Source organism: Neovison vison, chromosome 13 (genome assembly GCF_020171115.1).
Source record: "Neovison vison isolate M4711 chromosome 13, ASM_NN_V1, whole genome shotgun sequence".
NCBI classification, from domain to species: Eukaryota; Metazoa; Chordata; class Mammalia; order Carnivora; family Mustelidae; genus Neogale; species Neogale vison.
The window spans coordinates 139,877,896-139,905,042 of NC_058103.1; the positions used below are offsets into that span (position 1 = coordinate 139,877,896).

The following is a 27,147-nucleotide window of genomic DNA, read 5'->3' on the forward strand; positions in this document are numbered from 1 at the left end:
TTACTTCTTATTACAAACTTGAAAAACCAGTGAGGCATACGACCGTTCACATGATTTGGGTCTACTTCGTGATAAAGCTTGCATCACGAAATAATAGAAGAGATGAGAGCATGCAACTTTTCAGATACAGAATTCCAATTTCACAAGGTTCCTTTGTTTTCTGATATGCCATAAAGAAGGACTGGCACTCATTGTAAGAAAAATGATGACAAAACCCATCTCTATAACCTAAAAATGTGTATTATTATATAGAGACGGATGCAAGTTCACCATTTTCTTCATTGTCTGTTTGTTTATAAAACGTGAGAAAAATAAACCTGAGTCTTTTGGCTAGGTTTGTAAAGCAGTCAGATTAAGAACAAATCATGTACTTTTTTAATAAGTAAAACCAAAAATCAATCAGGAAGCAAATGCGTCCTTCTTCAGGTCTGGTTGCCACCCCCACGGCTCCAAGGACTATAGCACTGTAGGTGTAATAAACCAGCTTGGAGCCTCTGGGAGAGAATTCACACCATCAAAATGAATTTACAACTCAGAATTAATTATATAATCAGTATGTTACTTTAAATCTTTCCCACATGTTCCGATTTAGGAAAAAAAAAATCCTCATCTCTCAATTAATTACCTAAGCAAAACCGGGGAGACAGTCCCCAAAATGGACCATGTCAGAAAAAATCCTTTTCGACAAGTTTAAAAATTGAGTAGTATTTGTCAGAGGATGGGACGCATTCCCAAAAGGGATCAATGCAAAATTCTGTCGCAAGATCTCCCCAGTAATTCCAGCCTTCTAGAGCAAAAACACAAAAATATAACTTTGCATTTTCAATGGGACTATGTTTGGTCTGTTTTATCCTACGGAATATTAAAAGCCTATAATTTGAAAACTTGAAGAATTACAAATGCCAGAAATAGATTGGAATTTAGCATGGAAAACACACAACTGAAAAAAAAAAATCAAACCTCAGTATCTGTCATAACAAAGAATAAGAAGCAGTATTTCTGATAGATGAGATTAAAAACTACTCCTTGGAAGCCTGGCTTACTGCACTGGGAAAGGTCTTTAGGACTTCTTCCCATGAGATGTGGGAGATGTGCGCATGCGCTTTCAGACCTGCATGCGTGCACGTGCAAAAACGCACACGCGCGCACGCACAGACACACTCAACTCCTTAGCCTATGCTCTTTCCATGGGGGTAAGATTCTGTAGTTTTTCAGGAGAGCGTTTCCTTCTCAAGTATTCTTTTGCTTAGGGAAATGAATATAGAACAGATCTGGGTTTTAAATCAATATCACTTCTAAGTTTTTTTTTAAATTTTTTTTTTTAAATTTATTTGAAAGACAGAGATCACAAGTAGGCAGAGAGGCAGAGAGAGAGGAAGGAAAGTAGGCTCCCTGCTGAGCAGAGAGTCCGATGCGGGGCTCGATCCCAGTACCCTGGGATCATGACCTGAGCCGAAAGCAGAGGCTTTAACCCACTGAGCCACCAGGTTCCCCCTAAGTGGTTTTGAACCTGCTCTGTTCATTACAGAAAGCGTTTCCACGCTGACTGGTATTTACCAACGAGTTTTCTTGGCTTGTCCCAAGAATCTCATCTGGTGTTACAGGGAAGGGCTGAAAAAAGCAAAAGAAGGAACAGCATCAAGAAGATGTTGGTAAAACACCAATGAGAAACTGCAAAGAGTCTACAGTAATTCTTTGGCCTTTGGCATTTAGACCTCAGGAAGATTGGTTTCTGATATGTGCCTGACTCCCCCCCCCCCCAGAGCAATCAGGGTCTGTAAGTACTGAAGGTAGTTCTCTGACTAGGGCAGGTAGACCCACAAGGAGCTGCCATTGCTGATTTTACTGTGTGTGTCCTTTAGTTTTCTCCGAGGAAGGGGAGCAGGAAGGGCAGAAGATAGAAGATCCATGCGATCAAGCAGTGCAACAAGTAATCCTTATTCCCTAAGACTCCGCTCCAACATCACCTCCTTCCGCACTCCTGATTCACACACACACTTCCTCTTCCCCACCCAAACTAGTGTATAAACTAATGAAAGTAGCAAACACACTATATTCCCATTATTTACTCAGAGGACCATGTTTATAGTTTTAATCTTTGCACCTAAAGAGGCTGAGAGAGGGAGAAGACACTTGATAAATATGTAACAATGCAGGACAATGAACTGAGAAATGAATGGCATGGTTCCTTTGTGACAGTGTGGCATGGTCCAAAATAAATCTGATTTAGGTCAGAAGAACTAGATTTGAGTTTTGCTATTATCCTACCGAGTGAATTTCTCTTAATTTGTAGATGGGGAAAATAATATCAAATGTAATGGTTTATTTTGAGTACTGAATGAGCTAAGGTACATTAAAAACAGTAGCAAATTATAAACCCTCTGCTAATATTAATATTTTTATAAATATAATTAGTTAGCTAATATTCAAAATAATCTTGTTTTATATTATTACTTTTCTGTCCTTTATTACTTACTTTGTTATTACTTTTCCCTTGAGGAAAAGAGAGGGGTCTTCACTTATCAATTACCTTGTAAACCCACAAACGGGATTTCATTAAGAAAGACAAAAGGAGGGGCGACTGGGTGGCTCACTGGGTTAAGCCTCTGCCTTCAGCTCAGGTCATGATCTCAGGGTCCTGGGATCAAGCCCCACATCAGGCTGCCTGCTCAGCAGGGAGCCTGCTTCCCCCTCTCTCTCTCTGCCTGCTTCTCTGCCTCCTTGTGATCTTTCTCTCTGTCAAATAAATAAATAAAATCTTAAAAAAAAAAAAAGAAAGACAAAAGGAACAGCTATTATCCTCAGAGAAACAATGACTTGTGGATAAAGGATACACAATACCCAATGTATTCTACATTAGCATGATATAAACATTTTAGGCAATGAGATATTAAATATCTAGACACAGTATAGCCTATAAAACCAGAGCCCCTGACTGTATTTTGTTACTGCAAACATACTAATAGAAGGATAGATAATCCATCTAATTTATAGGCTGATGTATCATATTTCACAATATTGGGGAATTACATACCAAACATAACCCTTACAATAGAAATCACAAAGAAAATATACAAGTACTAGGAATATTAGTGAGCCTGATATGAGCAGAATGAATAATGGTCCAAAAGGTTAGATTAGTAACATTTCTGTTTGGCTTCAAAATATAATGAAGCCAACACAATTTTTAAGAACAGGGGCTTGAGTTTTAAAAGAAAAATTTGAGCAAGTCCATGTGTCAGAGAAAAGACTGCAGGAGATAGGGAAGCCAATCCCTTCTTATTCAAAACATACATAAACTGATAATTAAGAATTGGCTAGAATCCATTTTAATATTGAAGTCTTGAAAGTAAGATGGTATGGTAGAAATGGTAGTAATTAAATCACTTCATCATTAAAAATCACATTAAATCAAATTAAAAGGAGTTAAATCAGAGCAACCACTTACTTTCTTTTCCTGAAAGTTATCCTTTTATTTTTTTAAGGCTTTATGTATTTATTTGAGAGAGAGAGAGATTGGGAACACAAGCAGGGACAAGAGGAAGAAACAGGTTGCCTGCCAGCAGGGAGCCCAATGTGGGACTCGATCCCAGGACCCTGAGATAAGGACCTGAGCCAAAAGCATATGCTTAACTGACTGAGCCACCCAGGCACCCCACTGAGAGTTATCCTTAAACACGTCCTCTACAATATACCCTGTATACAGATTGCATGTCTCCCGAAAGTGTGTGTGTGTGTGTATTCAACTACTACTAACCTTTCAAAGACATTGTCTGACTTTATATTTTCTTAATAATACCAAATTAATTTTAAAAGTACCACTCCTCTGTCAATAGGTTAAAAAAATCACTAATCAAATTAATTTGCTGTGTTTTGGGGACATTCTCAAGAAGGCACAAAGGAATCATAGGCAAAATGACTCTCATGATGAGATTGTAAGATAAAACCTCCTCCAAGCATGATTGTCTTCTCTGGCTGGGACACTATAGATCATCTTCTCTCTCTGGAATAAGAAAGCACAGGGAATGAGGCATCCTGGCCTAGCCCACTCATCCAAAGGACAATGCAGGCTATATTACAGCAAGAACACCTTTTAAATACATATGCCACATGGTTCTTTCCCTAAGAAGCTTCTGCTTGGAAAGAAAGGAATAGCCAGTCTGGAGAGTGGAAACCATGTTAAACACTGAAATTGATGGTTTAAAATGTACTTAAATTTTAATGATGACATCCTAATTTGTGAAAAGAGCACAGAGATAATATTCATCTGTATCCTTTCATTACAAAATTGCTCCACGACTGATCCGCAAAAAGGAATTAGATGTTTATTTTCTTAAGAAAAACAGCCATATCTGTTTCTTGCCAACAATTGACACAGAAGGGCAATTTCTCCTCCCTAAACATGGTAAGACAATTGTGCACTCATTGGTCATCCTAGGACAGATCATTCAAGTCCTGTTTCTGACAGATGAGTTAAAGACACACCAACTCACAACGCAGGCATTACAGCACAGTTTCCTTATGATATAGCAATAGACAGGATTTTTTTTTATTACATGCCCTTATGATTTCTTCTTGCTGATGTTAATAGTAAATGCTAAAATATTCTGTGTAAGCATTTGTTAGGTTGGAAAAAGAAAGAAACTCTAATGCAAGTATTTATACCTTCCGCAATGAAAACAAGATATTATTGCTTTGCGTGACCTTTCCTAAGTATGGGATACAGCATTTTACACAATAGTTTCTTGGTTCATGCTTCAATTACTGACCTTTACTGTGCAGAAAATTAATGCAATTTTCATTGTAATCCGTCTGTACAAATAAGGTCCACATAGAAGAATTCCACATTTGGAATCTAATACAAATAGGAAATGTCAGCTGATTGCTGTTGGCTGAACTTAGCCATTATCTGTTTGTTCAGGGGTCCCCAGCAAACTACACTTGTAACAAGCAATTTCTTGCATGGGCCATCAGGAATAAGAAAGAAATATCTCCTCTCTTCAAAGTTTAGTTTGTACAGTTAGTTTCCTAAAAGCCCATAAAGTAGTTATCTGAAGGTTCTATGTTACATCTGAAAGTGCAGAAACTCACACACACACACACGCACAATTGTGCAATCTAATTTGGCTTCTCATATAGGTCACCACCATGGACTTCTGACAGTGAAAAGGAGCAAGATGTTACAGAGATGTCATTTTTACAACAATCCCCCTTCCAGACAATAAAAGTATGACAGACCCCAAACCATGTCCTGGTCTGTGCATCAGCGACTTGCAGAATATACAGAATACATCTATCTCCTGAGGAAGCTGTGCCGGGGGGCCCCGACATGCTTTTATCTTCCACAGTTCCCCATTATGGTATTTGGTGGGAAGGGGTGCTAGCAATTACAGACTGTTACATTCAAGATGGATAGTATAGAAGGAAAGGAGTTTCCTCTCTTCTGGCTTGGAAGGAAATGGCTGTGTGTTTATAATTTGTAAACAGCTCATCGCTCACTGGGTGTGTTACAGTTCCCAGAGGCACGGCCTGTCATGTCTCACAAGCAAGAGAAGCCAGGGGGGTTCTGTGGGTAAGCCCTTCAGTACAGCACAAGATAGAGGGCAGTGGCCCCGTGGCTGTGAGCGCGGATCTATGGCGAGCACGTCTCAGCTGTGGAGCCTGGTCTATGTGGAGAAGGACGGATGGACTGTAATATATATTGGGATGTAGTGGGCTCCAGAAGTCTTAAAGTTGAAAATTCCTCTTTACTTTACAAAGCTCTCAGAGATGGGAGATTGAAAAGATAAGGATAAGGACCATGAAGTTTACCAGTCTCCCTAACAGTAGAAGGGTTGTGGGAAACACAAGGAGGTTTACGTAGAAGTCAAAATTTCATTTTCAGTTCAGATTTATTCCTCTGGATAATCTCAAAGACCAACAAAACTGAGGAAGCAAACAAACATGGCCATGCTGTGGCCATTAAAGGCCCTGTGAGAACACTATAATAGAAGTATATCGCGGAGAGCACTGCCCCGAGGGAAATGAGGAACGTCCTAACGACCTGTCTATAACAGGGTTGGCGCATCTGCTATGGGGGCTGCAACGCTGAGATAAACACAAGAGCCCCAAGGCTCTTCCATGTAGATGCTATGGTTCCAACTCAGTCATTCTTACCCAGGAAGGCTTAGCCCAGTTGGCTCTCCTTCCAGATGCCCAGAGCCCCAGACAGTCCTTGAGCCACCTCAGTAGAAGGTTCCTTATGACAACCACTGGTCTAGACTCCATGACCTGAATTTGTTGCTTGCCACTTCACACCACTTTTTCACTCATTTCCTTCTTGTTGGAAGCTCTGCTTTATCAGATGGGCCAAACACACATGGTCACAATAATGCTCTCTAAAGGACAGCTGACGTCCTCTTCTATGGGGGGCTCAGTTTAACAGACATAGCCAAACAGAAGAAAATCTTCCTCACTTCCGAGCCTTGGTGAATAAAATTTAGCATGTGGCCTCATAAAGGTTTAAAATAATTTCTTTTAATATGTGTGGTTCTTTTGGTAAAACCTCCTATCACCAGGCAGGCTAGCTTGGCTGTGACAATTTTTCATGTTCAAGGAGCTATATTACTCAGAAGCAACTCCCATCGATTCATCAAGAAGAAAGCTGCATCTGTGTGATCTTATTCTTTTTTTTTTTTTAAAGATTTTATTTATTTACTTGACAGACAGAGACCACAAGTAGGCAGAGAGGCAGGCAGAGAGAGAGAGGAGGAAGCAGGCTCCCCGCTGAGCAGAGAGCCCGATGCGGTGCTTGATCCCACCTGGGATCATGACCTGAGCTGAAGGCAGAGGCTTTAACCCACTGAGCCACCCAGGCACCCCTTGTGTGACCTTATTCTGAAAAGAGTCAATTCCACTTTTAAAAAATATTATGCTTTATTTTATGATGTTGCTATTAATGATCATTTTAGCACAACAAATAAGATTCCCTTTGTCATCTACCCAATTTGCTTCAAATGGGCAAAACCATCTGGCTCACCCAATTAATTTTAGGGCTGTTTGTGTCATGGAGCCCGTGTTTTTTAATTCATTGCCATTTTCTGGGCATTTTATATTGGATACTTAACTCTTAAGATCCCCCCACCCTTCACCTTTTCCCCTCCTGCCAGCCTCCTAGACACAACCATCACAAACCCTATCCACCCACAGGTACTAGGGGGTTGGAAGTCCATTAAGCTGGTAGCATCTCATTTGGCATTTCCACTTTTTTCATTTTATTCCAGAAGGTTTGTCTGAAAGCGTAATGACAACAAAAGCAGCAGATTTGAGAGATTCTCCCAGGAGAAGAAAAAGGACAGATGTACACAGACATATAGCTGCAAACATTGCCAGCAACAGCTGGGAAACTGACAGGCTCTGAAGTGGGTGACCACCCCACAGAGCGCAGACGGGAACCTAAAGGAACAGCAATTTTACTTGATTTACTTTGGACTTCCTAGACTACCTTTTATCTACCTTTTATACACCGAGGGGCAGGCTCTTACGATCTTCACTCGAATCAAATGACAGGCCTCCTCTAGGTACGCTTTTTTATAATATTTTGGTAATTCCTTATATTTTTACCCCCTTTTATCCTCACTTTAAAGGTCTCTTAAAAAGGATATCCTTTATAAATTACAAATATATTACTATGCCGGACAGTTCATAGTACTAAAAACAAACAAACAAACGGCAGTTTGATTCAACCAGAAACGTGCTATCTGCTGACCACGTTAACACCCCCTTTCACTAGTTTCCCTGACTCACCTTGTCCTCTTCATCCTCCTCTTCCTCCAAGTCTGTGCTCTCCTGAAAGGAAAAACCATGGTTTGTTCATATAACATCCCTTGAAATTACTAAATGCAAACTAAACCCGTATACACTTTTCACATTTTTTTTTCTTCCTACATAACTGAAGCACTAGTGGTTTTTAAATCCATTATATAACCTCTCAAAAAAACACTCTTAAAGTTCAGGGACACTGTGGCAAGACCATAAACACTCTGCATAATCTACATAAAACTTAACTATAAATAAAGCGATTAGGCGAGTGGCCTTTGAAGGCACCCAGCTTTAAAAAGGCATCGCCAGGCTGTACATTCTGTAAACAGTTTGTTCTTATTCTGACAAATGAGCCAACTGCTATGTTAAGGCTGAGAACGCCGTACTGGGTTTGTGCTGGGCTCACTGTATAATGACTGTTCTTTTCCTCTGGGGCCATTACTGAAACATTAGACAGTAGGAAATGCATTAGTCTGAATATAATCAATCTCAAGAATAAGTTACAGGTTTCTGTGCAATATTACTGTTTTCCTTGGGACTCGGGGAGGGGGTGTGGGGGCAGGTAAAGGAAGCCAACTCGGGCTCTCATGGCCACTAACAGGCACCTGGCTTCAGTCTGGGGACCAAAGCACCAGGTGCTGTGAATAGACTTGTTCAGATCAGTGTAGAAATCTTGACTGTTTACCAGGTAACTTTTAGTTGTGTCAGTGCAATATTTAAAAGCCAACACAGTCCAGGAGGGCCAGGAGCTCAGAGAGAACGCTGGGTATTCAAAAACTAGAATCCGTTTACAGCCTGAACACTTATTTTCCGCTCAACCATGTTGCAAAGGTCAGGCATGCTGTTTAGATGTCATTTTTCTAGTAGTCAACAGAATTGTCAATACCATGTTCTTAAAGAAAGAGTAACTCTGAAGTATGCAGAGAGTACTCTACCATACTCCCTAAAACCACTGAGCAGTTACCCAGCAATTTCTCCAAGACCGGTGCTCCATAACCTCCCAGAATTCCCAAGAGCTGTAGCCACCTCTGTGTGGGACCCTCGACGGATGCTGGAGAACTCACCTAGTCACTGTGGGCAGCACACGTTTCATGAAAGCAAATGGGTAAAAACACACATAATAAAAACACGCCATGGGAGGAAGAACACTGTAATTTGGAGTTAGAAGCCCAACTTGGGACAAAGACTTCAGCTTGGGACACTGTTTAAGGACATCCTGCTGTGTGACCTTGGGCAAATCACCTTGTCCCTCTGGGCCTTATGTTCCTCAAGCATAAAATAGAAATAGTAATTCCTGCCCCCTTCATGGTTGTGTTATCAAGATTAAAATAGGTAATGCATATGAAAGTGTTCTGTAAATTAAGAAGATTTTACACACACACATTTATAATCATATGCACATAAGTATTCTTACGTACCCTTACATATCTACCTGCCTACACATGCGTACACATCATGTATATGATAGCTGGAAAACTAAAATCTGATCAAAAATTGTAAAAATGTTAGTTGACAGCATTTTTTATTAGAGATGTTTCTCTGTGAAAACTTCCCTCATGCCTATTCTCATTCCCATATCTGTGTGCAACTTACTCCTTAAACAATCCTATACTTTAAAGCTATTTATTTATTAGTTGGTTCTAGCATCATTAGGTCCCTCATTATTGAAACATGTCCATGTCTCCCTCATCAAAACAATCCAATATCATACAGAATAGAATTTTGAATTTGCCTGAGGTTTTTCCTCCCTGCCAAAAAAATCTCATTTTCTCTACTTCCTTGCTATCCCCCAAATGATACCAGAATATCCCTTCAATATCCATTATTTCATAGATTTTTTTAAAATAATAGCATTATAAGGAAAAATGGGTGAAGATCATTAGCTTTTGGGTCTTGAGAAAACCACTACTATCAAGTCACAAAATCCTAGACTTTAATCTTAAAAATTCATTTCTTGAATCTGGAATTCCAAAACTACAAATACTAGTTCTTATTCACACAAATACTAGTTCTTATTCTTGTCCTTCAGCCCAGGACAAGATCCTCTGGGCTGGAATAAGTAAATAGGAGAAGCTGAGTCAGAAAGTATGATAAGTAGATGATGGGGGCTGTCTTGCTGTTGCTTTCTTCAAGATCATGGGAAGCTTGAGATTTTCAGGACCTGGGCACCCAAAAATGGAGCTGCCCATGCCTGCCCACTCTCTGATTTCCCTAGGAGTTGGCCAGCCTCTGAAGGCTTCGGGCTAGGATCTCTGGGTGGAGAGGCGTAAGGCCTTCTTCCAGAGCTTTCCGTGCCCTGAAGGAGCTCAGTGAGATGCCAAAGGCTTTTTTCGGTGATGAGAATGCTATTCATAGGAGGCTTACAGATAACTAAATGCACAAACAATGAAATATGCTGCCTCTTTGGTAAAGATGACCAAGCACCAGAGGGCTCTCCTCATGCTAAGAGGGTAGGCCAAGTCTCAGAAGGACAACTCCAGATTATACCCAATAAAAGATCACCGCTATCACATAAATGTATGTCCAATGTTGCTCTCCTCAAGTCTCAAACCAAGTGGACTTGGGTCACGATTTGGCGGCGGTTTGTTGTTATTACCACCTTTTTTCCTCTGGTCAAATGTCATGGTTACTAGAACCTTTGCTCACCTGGCTATCTTGGATGCTGCCAACCTTCCCTTTTGTGGGTATGATGAAATTGTAGATGAACAGTAGCAGTAACGCCAGGGGGATCATGTACAGTTCAAAATTCCAGACAGTGACTAAAAATACCTGATTGGAAGAAAAGACAAAATCATTGCTTGAAAAATCAGTATGGGAATAAACTTAAAATCCTTTTCATTGACTTAAGGAAATTAAATCCAGGACACTCTCTCTATAGTAGCTTTTAGGAACAGTTACAGACAGGCTAACACACACACCCACACACCCACACACACACATACCCATACACACACACACAATGAGCAGTTTTAGAATTGGCTGTAGAATGAGGAAGATCTAGAAATGAGTAGGCCAATCACATTCTGAAATAGACAATATTGTAGCCTCATACCTAGAAATTCCATTATCCCATCAACTATATTCAGGTTTTTGCTCTGAGATTTACCAGAATTTTGGAAAGAAGTGTGGAAAAATCCAAGGTCTCTGAGTCAGGCCACAGACCAAATTTTGCCAACAATGTGGTTTATTGGAGCTGTAGACTATTAATCACTTCTTAAATTGGCTGCTAATGTTTAAAAATCCAAACAGTTCAGATAAAAACTTCATATGGCCAAAGTCTCTTTAAAAAATCTTAAAACTTTCCAATTTTGAGGCTGGATGGTCACAAGGAAATGATGGGCTAGAAGTGCCTACATCAGACCAGGTATGTGCTTTACCAGCCCAATTGCTGTCAGATTTGTGACCCTCCCAAGGGTCAAGAGTTTGGGTTTGAATCTAAGTATCTATGTGACAGTGGTCATGGGAGACATAAATGCAAATAAGACATGCCCTACCTCCAAGGAATAAGTGAATTAGTACAAATAAGAAAACAACCCATGATAATTACAATAGGAGGCAAGAGTGAAATCACGGGGAAATGATTTCAAAACTTGAGCCTCACTTTATTTTCCAATCCACAGATGGTCCAGAGGATGAAATAAGATAATCTGTGGTTATCAGCTATTAGTGCTTATAAGGGCTTGAAAAGAGTCACTCTTACATCAACGTAGAAGAGGCAAATTACTGCATCTTAAATATTGATTCTTCTTTTCTCGAAGCAATATTAGCTATTACTAAAAACATTTTATACCATGTTAAAGTTTTATTTTGTAGGTATTATATGTATTTCCTGCTTATTTTTTGTTTGCTATTCTAAATGCAATAATTTCTCCCATTCTATATTTCAAGCAGATAAATAAAAGCTAATAATTGTACATATTAATTTTTTAAATTAGTAACTTCATAGAATTTTCTTCAAATAGCCCTTCATTTCACTTTTGGGGAGTTTCTAAGAATATGGTCACATAATCTACAAATAAAGAATTTCTCCTGTTTCCTCTTGTTTAATATCTATAACTTACTTTCTAATAGGTATACTTACTTTCATTACTATTAACTAGACAATTTTAAATCAAACTGTTGAAAGTGATATTGTCTAATTCTTGAATTTTATAAAAATGCTTCTATTTTTATAATTAAGCATGGTGTTGATTTTTGTTTGAGCTATATAAATCATTTTGTATTAAGAATATGCAAATAAGCCTTTTTTAAAATTAGAAAGTTCACATAGACGCATTCATTTTTTTATTATTTTTAAAAAATTTACAAATCCTTTTTATAAAAATATTTGAAAAAATATTTTTAATAATACCACATCAATTTTAATAAGGATGTATTTAATTCTTATTATTTTTTAATTCAGGAATGGAGGAGGGCGAATGATTAATTGTTCTTTCATTATCTTCTGAAATAAGGTGGGTTTTTCCTTCTCATTTTAGAACCTCAACATGATATATTGTATTTATGATTTCCAAATATTGAAGTGAAGCTGTATTTCTGGAAGAAACATCCCCTTTAGTGGGCTGAAATGGTCTTACATTGTACTTTGAATTTTATTTGCTAACACTGGAAGATGTTTTACATTGATACCCATGTGCTGTCATTTTCTTTTTATTTTATTTTCAGGTTCTAGAATCAAGATTATTTTAGTATCATTACTTTGGTACACTCCATTCTTTCTCTATACCAAGGATAATTTTTTCATGTCATATTACTAAATATACCAAGAATGAAAAAAATATACATAAACCTAATTTAACAAACACCCATGCACCTGCATGCATGAAGACTTGTAAATGTGTTGTTAGTTTTCTTTCCAATTTATGTATTATTCTTTTTAAAAAATAAAACATTTCAGATAATTGGTATTCATTGTCACCTCTTCACCTACTCCCCTCAACTGACTCTTCCCATTTCCAGAGGCCACCATGTCTGAAAATGGAGGTGAATCTTTGCCATCTGAGGACCTCTATGGTTTATTTTAGAAACAACATAAAGAGCATCACAATGTTCCCATCACTCTGAAATTTTTTATTCAATATTATGTTCCATAGATCTGTTGATGGTATAGGTATAAATCAAGTATATTCATTTTTAGGGGTATCCGAGTGGCTCAGTCAGTTAAGCATCTAATTTGAGCTCAGATCATCCTCAGGTGCCGGGATCAAGACCCATATATCCCTCTCCTTCTTCCCCCACTTGTGTTCTCTCTAATCAATAAATCTTCTTTTAAAAAGTATATTCATTTTAACTGATACATGGTACCCCATTCAAATTAATGTTCAGTAATTTATCCATTATCCTCTCATCATTAAAAACTTAAGATGAAACTTTTTATACTATTTAATGTAGTCAAACATACTCACCTTCAACCTTAAAACTCATGCTCCTCATTCATGTTCAATGTTCTACTTAAGGAATCACATTCTACTCTGAGATGATAAAGTTATTTCATTGTGTTTTCTCCCAAAAAAATAATTGTACGTGTGTTCCATATTTTTTGTCTAAAGTGGTTTTTTTGGCTTATAACTGGAAAAAAGCATCCAATTCGGATGCTTCTGGATAGCCAACTTATACAACTAGATTGTGGTATCAATCCCTATTTTTGTTCACTATTTCCATTGACACTTCTGCTACATACCAAATTCCCACATGGGTGTGTTTATTTTTTAAGGACACTCCAATCCTGTCCATTAATACATTTTCTATTTTACCAAGACCACATATTTAACTGTAGTTTAATAACCAGATGATATGAGTGAGCAAGTTGGTATTATTTTACCTTCAAAATTATCTCTGGTAGTTCTTTGTTCTTTACCCTTCTACATGTATTTTAAAACCAGTTTGTAATGTTCCATAAAATTCTTGGTGCAATTTTCACTGGGATAGCCTTGAATGTATCTACCAATTTGGAGAGAACTGACATCTTGGTACTGGCTTTCCAAATCATAAAGATTATTTGTTTCTCCATATATTCAGGACATTTCTGTATCTTAAAATATTTTATTACTTTCATCATGCTGATGAAAAACATGTGATCATTTTGTGTATGTTTTATTATTATTTTTCTGTGTAACTTAATAAAGAGTTTTGATACTATCATGAATGAGGGCATTTTAAATTTATATACTTTAATTGGTTACTTCTGGGCACAGGAACATAGATTTCTATATGTTGTTCACATTATTTTGGTCCCCTCTTATCAGCTGTAGGGGATTTCAAATCTATCCTTTTGGAGATCTGAAGTGGAAAATCATATAAACTGCAAATCATGACAAAATCTTTGTTGTTGGTGGTGGTTTTTTTGCCATCCAATCTAGGTGTTACTTCCATTTTCTTTTAGTGCTAAATCTCTATTTTTTTTAAGTATAGAATTTTTAAAATGCTTTTTGAATCAATGCATAGTATTATGTTGTTGATTTCCTCCAGGCTATTCATCTGGTATGCTTTATCAGTTTTATTTGCTGATTTATAATTTATATTTTCTTTTACTTTTCTTTATAAGGTTTCTTTTACTTTTATGTCTTGTTTTTCTTTGATATGATCAAAAGAGTGAAGCAGAGAAAATAGTACAGTGATTCCTCTACTAGATAAAGCTAGAGAATTTTCTAATTTTTACCTATTTCTTTCTTTATTTTTAAAGTTCTTTTAGGACTAGAAGTTTTAACTGATTTTAACTGTGTTCTAAATGGTTACTATTCCTTAATATCTATCTACTGGATAAGTGAAATTTTATTGTTTTTTTACATTGCTAAATATAACTTCAAGTGAAGAGGCTGATACAAAACTATTGGGAAAAATTAGGAAATAGCTTATTTTTATTTTCCTCATCATAAAGCTATTTATAAAATGTCTTTAACAAAATTACTTGTACTAATATTAGAAGACTGTTGTGCTAGATAAATACCTCATTTGCCATAACATTTGCATCTATCAAGTATAGTTAAGTAATATAAGAAAGTGTTTTATAACAGAAATTGAGCAGCATTTAAATATCACATTTAAAGTACTCATAACTTTCAGAGTGAGTCACTAGTGCACTCATAAATATTTTTAAGGGGTGCCTGGCTGGCTTTGTGGATAGAGCATGTGACTTTCTCTCAGAGTTGTAAGTTCAAGCCCCACGTTGGTTGTGGGGCTTACTTAAAAATTTTTTTTTGAATCAATCTATAATTCCTACCTCTGTAATGAACAATTGATTTCCTAATAAACACCTTCTAGCAAAATAATAATAATATTAATAATACTAATACCTGAAAACAAATTTTTAAAAAAGGCCAGTGATAGATAGTAGACTCTGATAGCTGGTAGACAGACCTGAGACTCTGATCCGTGAACTTTGCACAGAAGTTCAAAGCTTAAAGAAGAAATCAGGTCTGCATGGGGTCACGGTAATGTTTTGCATCTTTCCTTCAAGAGCAGCTGCTATCACAATGATAATACCAGTTGGTTAAAACTCAAAAGAAAAATTTGCCATTTTTCTGAATAGATGAAACTGGCAAAGAAATTGGGGACAGTCAGGGCCATGGTATAGAGGAACACTGGAAGGAAACAACAAGCAAAGGAAAACCCCAAATTCTGTATGTGAGCTTTGCTGCAGTCTCTGCCATAGATGTGGGGGCAGATTCAGAGCAGTCTTAACTGGGATCAGAGATGCCACCCACAGGAGGTGTGACAGAATTTGCAGTTTGACTTTAATAAAGTTAAATATCTTCTTAAAAAATAAGGTCAACCTATGTGAAAGAACGGGGGAGAATCTAGGGTCTCTGCTGCATAACATTCCTAATATCTAAGGCACAATTAAAAATCACATGACATACAAAAGGTCAGGAAAATGTAACCAATTTTTAAGGCAGAGGCAATCAACAGATGTCAACTTCAAGGTGAATTATGTTTTTTTTCTTCCAAGCTTTATTTAAATTCCCATTAGTTAGCATACCATATTAGTTTCAGGTGCAGAATTTAGTGATTCAAACTTCCATACAACACCCAGTTCTCATCCCAAGAAATACCCTCCTTAATCCCCATCACCTATTTAACCCATTCCCACACCCAACCCCTGCCCACCACCCCTGTGGTAACCATCAGTTTGTTCTTTAGAGTTAAGAGTCTATTTCTTGGTTTTCCTCTTTTTCCCCCTTCCCATGTTCATTTGTTCTATTTCTTAAATTCCACATATGAGTGAAATCATATGGTATTTGTCTTTCTATGACTTATTTTGCTTAGTATAATACTCTCTAGCCCCAACCACATCATTGCAAATGTCAAGATTTCATTCTTTTTGACGGCTGAATGATAGTCCATTATATATGCATATATATATATGTGTATATATATATATATACACATATACATACACACACACACACGCACACACACACATATATGTCTACATACATACATTTTCTTTATCCCTTCACCAACTGACAGACATAGCATTTGGGCTCCTTCCATAATTTGACTATTGTTGAAGGGTGAATTATAAGATGAAATTATAAGACAACGACTTTAAACCACATATTAAAAATATGTTCAATGAGATAAAGGAAAATAAACTAATATAATAAATGAAAATTTGTAAAGATGATGAAAATACAAAAAATAAAAGTGAAAATTGCCCATCTAAAAAATATAATATCTAAAACTTTCAAAAAATTCAGTGGATATGCTCAGGAGCAGAATTAAGAAGAAAAAGTTAGTGAACATAAAGATAGATCAAAAGAAATCTTATCTGGGGCACCTAGGTGTCTCAATTGATTAAGCATCTGACTCTCAATTTTGGCTCAGGTCATGATGTCAGGATGCTGGGATCAAGCTCCATGTCAGGCTCTGCACTCAGTGTAGAGTCTGCTTGTCTTTCTCCCTCTGCTCCTCCTCTACTCTCTTTCTCTCTCTAATAAATAAATAAAATCTTAAAAAAAACAACAATGAAATCCTATCTGAAAGTGAAAAATGTTTGGAAAAATTTAATAGACTGTCTGTGGTCCATGGGATAATTTCAGAAGTTCTAAAATAGATTTTTGGAATCTCAGAGAAAGGAAGAAGTTCAAAATTATGTAAAGAACTAATGGCTGAACACTTTTTACGGAAACCAAGCAGAAGAGGTTTAAGAAAACCAGGCTTAGGCATCTATATTGTAATCAATACACACACTATATTGTAATCACACAAGCATCACACTACAATGTTTGTGAACATTAACTATTTGAATGGACATGAATTTCACATTAGAAACCATGGAGGCAAGGAGACACAGCAACATTTTAAAGTGTTAAAAATGAACAACAGTAAGAGAAACAAAAATTGTCAACCCAGACTTCTATACCCAGGGAAAATATCCTTTATGAATGAATGTGAAGTAAAGATTTATATAAAAGAAAATTAAAAGAATTCTTTACCAGTATAACTTCATATCAATAAATGCTAAAGGAGTTCTTCAGAATGAAGGGAAACTCAAACTTCAGGAAGAAACAGAGAGCATCAGATGGTGGATACATAGGACAATATTAAAGACTATTTTTTAATTTTATTTTCTTTAGGATCCATACAGTTGTTTAAAGCTATGCTTATAGCATCATCTTGGTAGGATATATAATGTACTTATATGTGATATACATGAAAACTAAAATATAAAGGAGGTAGGGATGAGTGGATAAATGGACTTAGATGAGTTGCAATGTTTCTATGTTTTAGATGAAGTGATTCAATAATACTTCTAAATTGACTATCAAAAGTTAAGGGAGATTACACATTCACACATGCACTTTAATCCCTAGAACCATCACTGAAGGAATACTCCAGTGAGTTAAAATAGAATGTTAAAAGGCACAAAAGAGAAACAGGAATAAGGAGCATAGTAGACAAGTGGAAAATAACAAAATGGTTATCTAAGTCCAACAATATCAATAGTTACATTAAATGTTAATGGAATAAATAACTGTAAGAATAAAAAGCAGAGATGAGATGAGAATAAAAACTGCATAATAACCTTCTAAAAGCAGGGAAAAGGTAAGGATGTCTGGTCTTGCTACCTCTATTCAGCATTAGACTAAATATTCTAATCATTGCAATAAAGTAAAAGAAATGAAATAAAAAGCTCAAATAAGAAGGAAAACAACAAAACTATAGATGACATGATTTTTAACATAGAAAATTCTAAAGAATCTACAAAGCAATCCTAGAAATAATGAAGTTCAGCAAAGTCACAGAGTATAAAGTTATTTTTTAAAGTAAATTCCATATTTGGGATGCCTGGGTGGCTCAGTTGGTTAAGCAGCTGCCTTCGGCTCAGGTCATGATCCCAGCGTCCTGGGATCGAGTCCCACATCGGGCTCCTTGCTCAGGAAGGAGCCTGCTTCTGCCTCTGCCTGTGCCTGCCATTCTGTCTGCCTGTGCTCGCTCGCTCGCTCTCCCTCTCTCTCTCTGATAAATAAATAAAATCTTAAAAAAAAAAGTAAATTCCATATTTATATGCTAGTATCAAAAATAACCTCTGGATTATGACATTTTAAGATTTCCATTTATGGTATCATCAAAACCCATAAAATATATAGGAATAAAATTCATAAAATATGAGAATATCTCTTCACTGGAAATTATAAGATTAAAATAAGTAAGTGGATAGATACACCACTCATTCATGGGTTGGAAGACTCAATATTGTTTACATGGCAGTTGTCTATAAACTGATCTGTAGAAGCAAGCAATCTTAATTTTGTAGAAATTGACAAGCTGATTCTAAATATTACCTGGAAATGCAAGTGACAGGATCATTAAAGCAATTTTAACAATAAAGCTTACACTGCCTAATTTCATAATTTATAAATATGTAGTAATGAAGACAGTGTGATGCTAGCAAAAAGATAGGCATAGTGATCATTGGAACAAAAAACAGGTCCAGAAACAGATCCACATACACGCAGTTAATTAAGAAAGTGGCAGAGATAACTGTATAGGAGAAATAAGAGTCTTTTCAACAAATGGCGCTGGAACAATTGGGTACATGTGTGAGGGAAAAAAGAAAATCATTAATTCTTACCACCTACAATATATAAGAAATAACTCTAAATGGATTATAATATTTTAATATAAATGTTCAAATTTTAGAATGTCTAAGAAAACATATGAGGAAAAACCTTTGCCATCTTGGGTGACATTTATTAAGATACAAAAAGTACAAAGAATAATGTAAATAAAAGAAAAAGTGGAGTTTATTGGCAGCAATCTTCATTTGCTCTTTGAAAGATACAGCTAAGAAAACGGAAAAGTCACAAAATGGGGAACAATATTATCTACACATATACTGAAAGACAAGTTGTACCCAGAATATATAAGAAATTCTTCCCAGAATTAAGAAGAAGATAATCCAATAAATATGAGACAAAGGGGCACCTGGGTGGCTCAGTGGGTAAATGTCTCTGCCTTTGGCTCAGGTCATGATCCCAGGGTCCTGGGATTGAGTCCTGCATCGGGCTCTCTGCTCAGCAGGGAGCCTGCTTCCCTTCCTCTCTCTCTGCCTGCCTCTCTGCCTACTTGTGATCTCTGCCTGTCAAATAAATAAATAAAATCTTTAAAAAAAAAAAAAGCCAAAGATTTGGCCAGGCCCTTCACACGTACAGAAATCTATGTGAATACCTAAAAGCACATAAAAAATATGGAACATGATTACCCATCAAGTAAATGCAAATAAAGGCCCCTGGGAAACAGCAATGCATGCTTACTAGAAAAACTACAATCAAAAACCCTGAGAAGAGAGAAAGTATTGACAGTTTGTGGAACAACGAGATCTCTCAGACACTCCAGGTAGAAATACAAAATGACACAACTGATTTGGAAAACCACCTGGAAGTTTCTCAAAAACTTGAGCATACGTCTACTATAATCCATGTCCTTCCTACTCCGAAATGAAGAAATTTAACATAAATAATGAACGTCCCACAAAGACTTGTTCACAAATGTTCAGAGCATAGCAGCTTTATTCCAAATAACAGCAAAACAGGCAAGAGCCCAATTGTCCAGCAACAAGTGAACATAATATATCCATTCAATGGAACATTGCTCAGAATTGAAATACCTATAGGGCGCCTGGGTGGCTCAGTGGGTTAAGCTGCTGCCTTCAGCTCAGGTCATGATCTCGGGGTCCTGGGATCAAGTCCCACATCGGGCTCTCTGCTCACCAGGGTGCCTGCTTCCCTTCCTCTCTCTCTGCCTGCCTCTCTGCCTACTTGTGATCTCTCTCTGTCAAATAAATAAATAAAATCTTAAAAAAAAAAAAAGAATTGAAACACCTACAAAACATCAGAACCAGTACATGAAGCTCTATTTCTCTGATACCAAGAAAGCTTCTTACTCTATATTGTTTCCTTCTGACACTCCATGAGCCAGATGCAAAGGTGACCCAGTCTGTCTGTATCTTCTCTCAATACGTAACTTTAAGAAATTACCTTAAACCTTTAGCTACAGATATTTCTTCATTTTTTGCCTCAAAACTTATCAAAATTTTTATAAAAATAGATTCGAAAATAAATACATGACAAGTCTCAGATGAGGAAAAAGTGACTCATAAAGAGACTTCATGTTTTTCTAGGGAAAATGTTAAAGACAGAAATATGTGTGAGAGAGTCCGTGGTCCCAAGGGAGCTGTGACTGACGAACCTATCCAGCACTGCCATAGACATTTGTGCAAATCCTCTAGATATTGTTTAATTAGATATGACAGGAGAAAGATGTTACCTTACATCACAAAAAGTTTTAAAGAACAAATCAGGCTATGTTTTCCTCAGGTTTCATTATGAAGTCTTTTGTAAATAAGTAATCAAGCAATCCAATGGCTGAATTACCTTCTACACATCCAAGACGATGCCTCGCTTGCAAATATTTAACTTGGGATACCAAGTTCAATGGCACTGCTGTTTTCCTAAATACTCTGGGATAGACTCATTTGAAATTATATTAAGATTCTGTCCTGTCCCTTGAGAGTTGATTTAAGACTAGAAAACAGCCAGATCACATGAAGCCAAGTCTCTGAATAACTCCTAAAAACACTACCTTTGTTGAGACAAACAAAACAAACATACAAATTATGATCACACATTGCCCATGAAAATAATGTTAAAAGAAATTGAAAAATGGAATCAAGATCCTCATTTCAATATAAAAGTTTTGATAGGGCTTCTCTTTTTGTTTGTTTGTTCTCATAAATCATTAGACTCACCACTAATGATTAATAATATGATTAATTAATTAATGATTATTGTTTACAGAATATCACCTTGACTCAATATTGGTCAGATTAACTAGATAATCTTAAATTGTTATTCTACTGTAGAATGACATAGGATGACTTAAGATGGCATAAATACATTAAGTACGTAATAAAAAATGTTCACTTTTGACAGAAAATTGCTGAAAAACTTTTATATCAAGTTTCAGTCATGAACACTGTACTTTCTAAGTTACTCATTCCTACAACTCAAACACTGAGGTTTCTAAAGAGAGAAAAAAGAGGTCAAGATTCATTTCACAAATATGGTTAAGACTTAACGTCAGAGTAAAAATGAACAGATATCCTAGAAGGAAAACAGATGAAAATTAACCCAATAATCATCTTCCTTGCTACCGGCCCAAACTACCACCTTACTAGACCACTGAGTTAAAATCATACAGACAAGCAACATCTCAAGAAGCATGAAGGAAAGGCTAGTTGATTTACTTTGGTTAAGGCACTTCTGCTTCAAAGTCCAATAGCTTGGATTGATTATTCAAAGGGGTTAGAAGGTGTTTCATCTGCAAAATCCTGAAGAGGAGACTTACCCTCAGTGAAAGCCACTGGAGTGGTCTTTGCCTTATGACCAACAAGAAAACAACAACAACAACAACACACATTTCTTTCCCAATATTGTGAAAATCAGTTCATTTGTTATACTGAAAATTAAAATATTTAAAAACAGTGTCTTGAAATAATCATACAGTCTTTATGAGTAACCATCCATAAGCACAGGGAATAATTTGAGAAGAGATTCTTATACACATGATTATTTTAGAATAAAGGTATTAGGTAAAAATGAAACAACGTTATGCTACTTCTATTCCAAAGAACTCCAAGGTTAAACAAAGAGAGAGTAATATAAGAATCTGTTTTTAATTTGACCAAGTACACATTCATTGTTCTAACAAATTAGTAAGTAGCTACTTCTCAAGAAAGTAGAACTTACTTTATTACTGTGAAAAGAGAAAAAAAAAGTGTTGTAGATACTACTGTAATAAAGGAAAACCATAGTATACACCAAAAAACACCTCCAGGTCTTCTAATGTCCACTCATCTGATTAAAAGTCTTTATAGCTTCCTGGCCTACATTATGACACGGAGACATGATAGCGTAATATGTAAGATCTTCCTTGAACCTTTTTATATTGACTATTATTCATAAGCTAATATCCTTCACGAATTCTAGATTCAAAATCAAGATACACTCTTTGCAGACCCCATACATGAAATGGTGTTCAGGATTTTGCTTTTGAACATACCGTTTGCTCATCTAGAAAGATACTCCTTCAGCATTTCATCACCTTGGGCATGTTTCCTTTAAACACAACCCAGAGCACTATATACTAACCCCATCTTATCATCACTGCTTTACTTCAAGTAGAAATTCATTGTTCATTTTCCCTTCATTAAATATTTGTTGAATACAACAAACCATGTTGATTTGCTCTTTTTAATTTTTTTTCTTTTTTTCAATTTGAAGTAGTTATTTAGTAACTGACCAGATCACAAAAATAATCATGGTAGATACCTTAGTCCATCCTTCTAAATAGCCTATTGATCTGGGTCTTCCCTGTTGCCAGCAACTTCACTTTCTACAAAAAGGGGTGCTCTTTTGCTTCATTCCCCTTTAAGGAGAAGGTAATTCAAAGGGCCATAAGAAGTTATTTCTTCTTTGAAATATTTTCCAACAGTATAGATCTCATGGATCAGAACCTCCATACCAAATCATGACGTATTTATCAATCATATCATATTTATGAGCAACCAATGTGTTACCTACAAGGGCAATTCACTTTTTCTTGATTTTGCCACAACCATGCTTATAGATCAATTCATTCACTGACTTCAGGTTTGGGTACCTCCATGCCATATATGGTTCCACAATCCTTGAACCTTTGGCTTCACACCGCTGATGCCTCTCATCCTGATGACAAACGACAACTTGGGTTCTGCAGGTATGTAGAAGTTGCCAGCTTTTCTTACCGTCCTACCTATTTGATCTCAGTTCTGTACATCTGTGCATATTCCTTGTGGTAATGCTTAGCTTTTTCGTAGATAAACTTCCTGTTTCCCTTTCAAAGCATGTTTTGGGCAAATGTCTTACTCAGGTGGTTGATCGACAGCTCTGTGAAATTGTTTTGTTTTGTTTTCCCCTTAAGGGTGCTGACACAGCAGGAACCTTCCTTTTCTTCTCATCTGTATCGTCCATGGTTCCCGCGGGAAAAGCTGAACCACGTTGATTGAGAGACGAAAGTGAACAAAACCAGCAAACCTACCACCACCCCTAACAATTTTGACAATAACAAAACAGACTTAATAGAACCTACATTGTATTTGGGGATAGGCATGAGATAGATAAAATAAATAAGCAAACTCTGTATTATCTAACAGACAATTAAAAACTAGAAATGTGAAAATAAACCAAACAGCGATGAAAGGAAGGTAATACAAGGCAACAGGTAAAGGGGTACAATTATAAGTGGAGGCGGCCAGGGAAGGCCTTGTGGAGGGAGCAACATGTGAGCCAAGTCCTTGGAGGAAGTGTGGAAATCCAGTTCAGTTGTGTTTCTGGTCAAAAGGAATAGTGTATCTAAGGGTCCCAAAGTGGGAGTATGCATGGTACGTGCAAGGGATAGCAAGAACCCCTGTGGCTGATCAGAGTGAGTAAGACACTTAGAAAGAGAACAGAAGTGAGAAAGGAATAGGAGTCAGTCTTGAGGGGCCTGGAACATGCCTGTAAGGTCTCTGAAGTATATTCTAAGGGAGTGGCTGTTGAAGGGCTATTAGCAGAAGAAAGACCCTTATGTTATCCGCTGTCATGATCTGACTGAGGATAGGGAGGAGGAATTAGAGCTTGAGGACAACTCTAATTACATAAGCTAGAAGAGAGGAAAGGAGAAAGGATTACAGAAATTGTACTATATCTGTCAAGAGGCACTAATTTTTTTTTCCAATAGCCATGCTTTCCTAAGCCTCTGCTAACTGAATATAATGAAGGTAGAGAAGGAAAGGAAATTATTTTAAAGATGGACCATGGAATTTGAGCTGGATTTTTGGTGAGGAATAATATAAAGTGGTAAGGATGCAATTTAAACACCATCAGTATACTGATTAAAAGATTAGAAGAAGCTGAAGAGAAAATAAGTGAAATGCAAAATGATTCTGAAGTAATTATTCAGAATGTAGGTCAGAGAGACAGAGATACAGATATAAAGAGAAGTTAAAAGATATGGATGATACAAAGGAGATGTTCAGGGTAGGGAGAAAGAGTTAATGCTAGAATGGGAAAGAAGCAATATATGAAGATAAAATGCCTGAGAATTTCCCAAAATTGTAGAAAGATACCCATCTAGGAAACAAACAAGAAGAAGGAAGGAAGGGAGGAAGGAAGGAAAGAAAGAAAAGATATATATACCATGATATATATACCATATGTATACATACCGTGATACCATATATACCATGATATATGAAGAATTTAGATATAAAAATGCCATAGCAGAACAGAAAAACACCTGGGAACAAAAAAGAAACTAAAGCTAAAGGGAAAAAAAAAAACAGCTCAACTGCAAAGAAAAAGCAATTTGAGTGACTTTATCTCAGTGCAAAAAGAAAAGCAAAAAGACACTATAGCACATATAAAATTTCAGTCTTTGAATTCAGAATAGTATATCTAGCAAATTATCTTATGAGTAAAACAAAGACATTTTCAGAAATATATGAGCCAGCAGTGCTTATCACCAAAAGATGTTCATGAAAGTGTACAGATTTATTTTAAAGAGAAGGAAAATTATTCCTGGTCCAAAGGCTGAATGCAAGGATGTATGTGCTCAAAAGCAATGAAAAATCTGTACACCAATCTAAATAAATATTGACTTACAAAAAAAGAGGCTACTTTGTGTGTAATGAGACAATCTAGAACAAAATGGGGAGTCAGTAAAACCCATAAATTGGGAGTGGTATGGTTTGATTTAAAGAATCCTAAGACACCTTCATGTTAAACCCATGTGTTAAGGAAAAACATAAACTTCAACCTTTCAGCATGAGGTTGAAGCTCTACCTCAATCTTCCTGCAGAAAAACAAAACTCACACAAAAACAAAGACCCATAAAACAACTGTGAAGACTGGATACTACACCCAAATTAACAAACTCTAGTTGAAGACATCTGAAAACAATAAAGGTATCCAGGGTCCATGGAGACAATACCAAGAATGGAAGACAATGCAATGAGGTGAAGCTTGGTAGCTTGGTTTGCTACTGCTTTATCTCTTTGGGGGATTTTATTTATTCATTTATTTATTTTTTGTTTCTTTTGCCCAATTCACTATGTGGGATGACATAGTGACCAGGCCCAGAGTAGCAGGTTAGAGCTTGCTTCTGTTTTAATAATCTAGGGAGCTAAAAATTCAGACTACACAAAAACTATGGCAGCCGAAACTTCAGAGACAAAATGAACAGGAGAAATTCAAGCCCGTCATTTGCCATGCAGTTTTCCTGATTTACGATTTTCTAAGACATTCATATTTAGGGTGAAAGGCTGAGACCAAGCAGCAAGTGGAAACTAAAAGCTTTTAGCAATCTCACAGACTGCGAAGGAATAGTAGAAACAAAGGGCTCTCGTAGACACAACAGGCTTTCATTAAGACACCTGAAGGCCTATGCAGAAGTGTAGGGGTAACCAGAAATAGACCCACCCTCAAAATGCCTGAAATCCTCCTACCTTGGATCATTTCAACCCTAACTGTATCATAAAGACTTGTTAGACTCTTATTACCTCCCCTATATCCTCTCAGTGGAAACAACACAGTTCCATATCCCCTTTATCATTTTAATAAATCTTATGCAATATTTAATAAAAAAATAATTAGTCATGGTTAGGATTAAAAGGAATGACCAAAAATTAAGAGAAAAACAGACAATCAGAATAAGTAGGTGATTAAGAGGTTAGAGTAAACAGATATGAATTTTAAAATAGTTTCAATAACTACATACAGGAAAATGGGTAACAGCATGCAGAATATCAGCAGAGAGTTGGAATCTCTAAAACAGAATCTAATGGAAGGCTAGAAATTAAAAAAAAAAAGGATAAGTAAAAGGGTGAACTAAAATGAATTTAATAACAGGTCAGAAAAGAGAAGATTCATTATTTGGTGTATTGGCAGAAAAAAGATAAATATGCTAAGAAAATACAGTACAAAAACCCCATGCACACTGAGAAAAAATTAATTTATACCTAAATATATGGAATCCAGGAGAAGAAAGGAAAGAGAGAACAGAGGAAAAGCTATAAATGATACTGGATAAGAACTGTCCAAAATTTATAAAAGATGTGAAGTTACAGATTTAAAGAAACTCAAATATGATGAAGAGAAGGAAAACCACATGTAGGCACCTCAAAGCAAAACTGCACGTAACTGATGACAAAAATAAGCTTGAAAGGCAGACACTGGGGTGAAAAAGGAAGAAAGGAAGGAAGGAAGAAGGAAGGAAAAGGAAAAGAAAAAGAAAAGGAAGGAGGAAAGGAAAGGAAAGGAAAGGAAAGGAAAGTCTTCCCAATGAATAACAATCAAACTGACAACTGACTCTTCCAAAAAAATGGTAAGAGCCAGAAGATAATTGGAAAGAATGTATGTATAACAGGATTTATATGTTCTTATAAAGTTTGGTAAAATTTACCTCTAAAGTTGCCTCAGCTTGTGTTTTATTTTCTGGAAGGATATTAAATTACTGATTCAATTATTTAATGGTTTTAAGGTCATTAATGTTCTCATTCTTTTTCAGTCACTTTGATATGTTGTTCTATAAGTTTAATCTATTTCATTTTTTTTAACATTTAAAGCATAAGATTTCATAGTATCCTCTTATGTTTAATCTCTGCTTCATCTATTTTTTTTCTCATTTTAATGTCAGACACTGTTTACTTGTGCCTTTATTTTGTACATTGAAAATTCTCAGAAAAGAATCAATTATACTAAGCTTTTTTTGAAGAGACAATTTTTAATTTTATTTTCCCTTTTATTTTACACATGTATTCTACTT

At 36.4% G+C, this 27,147-nt stretch overlaps 1 protein-coding gene and 1 pseudogene across 2 annotated transcripts in view; both read right to left on the bottom strand.

Moving 5' to 3' along the window:
• MCTP2 (multiple C2 and transmembrane domain containing 2) overlaps nucleotides 1-27,147 on the bottom strand; it is a 187,500-nt gene that overhangs the window by 31,382 nt on the left and 128,971 nt on the right. For both annotated transcript variants that reach the window (XM_044232181.1, XM_044232182.1), the window contains 2 exons: nucleotides 10,447-10,569; nucleotides 7,786-7,827 (listed from right to left, as the gene is read on the bottom strand). In XM_044232181.1, the coding sequence (XP_044088116.1) occupies nucleotides 7,786-7,827; nucleotides 10,447-10,569 (165 nt within the window). The remainder of the gene's footprint in view (nucleotides 1-7,785; nucleotides 7,828-10,446; nucleotides 10,570-27,147) is intronic.
• On the bottom strand, nucleotides 22,460-24,572 carry LOC122894415 (annotated as a pseudogene).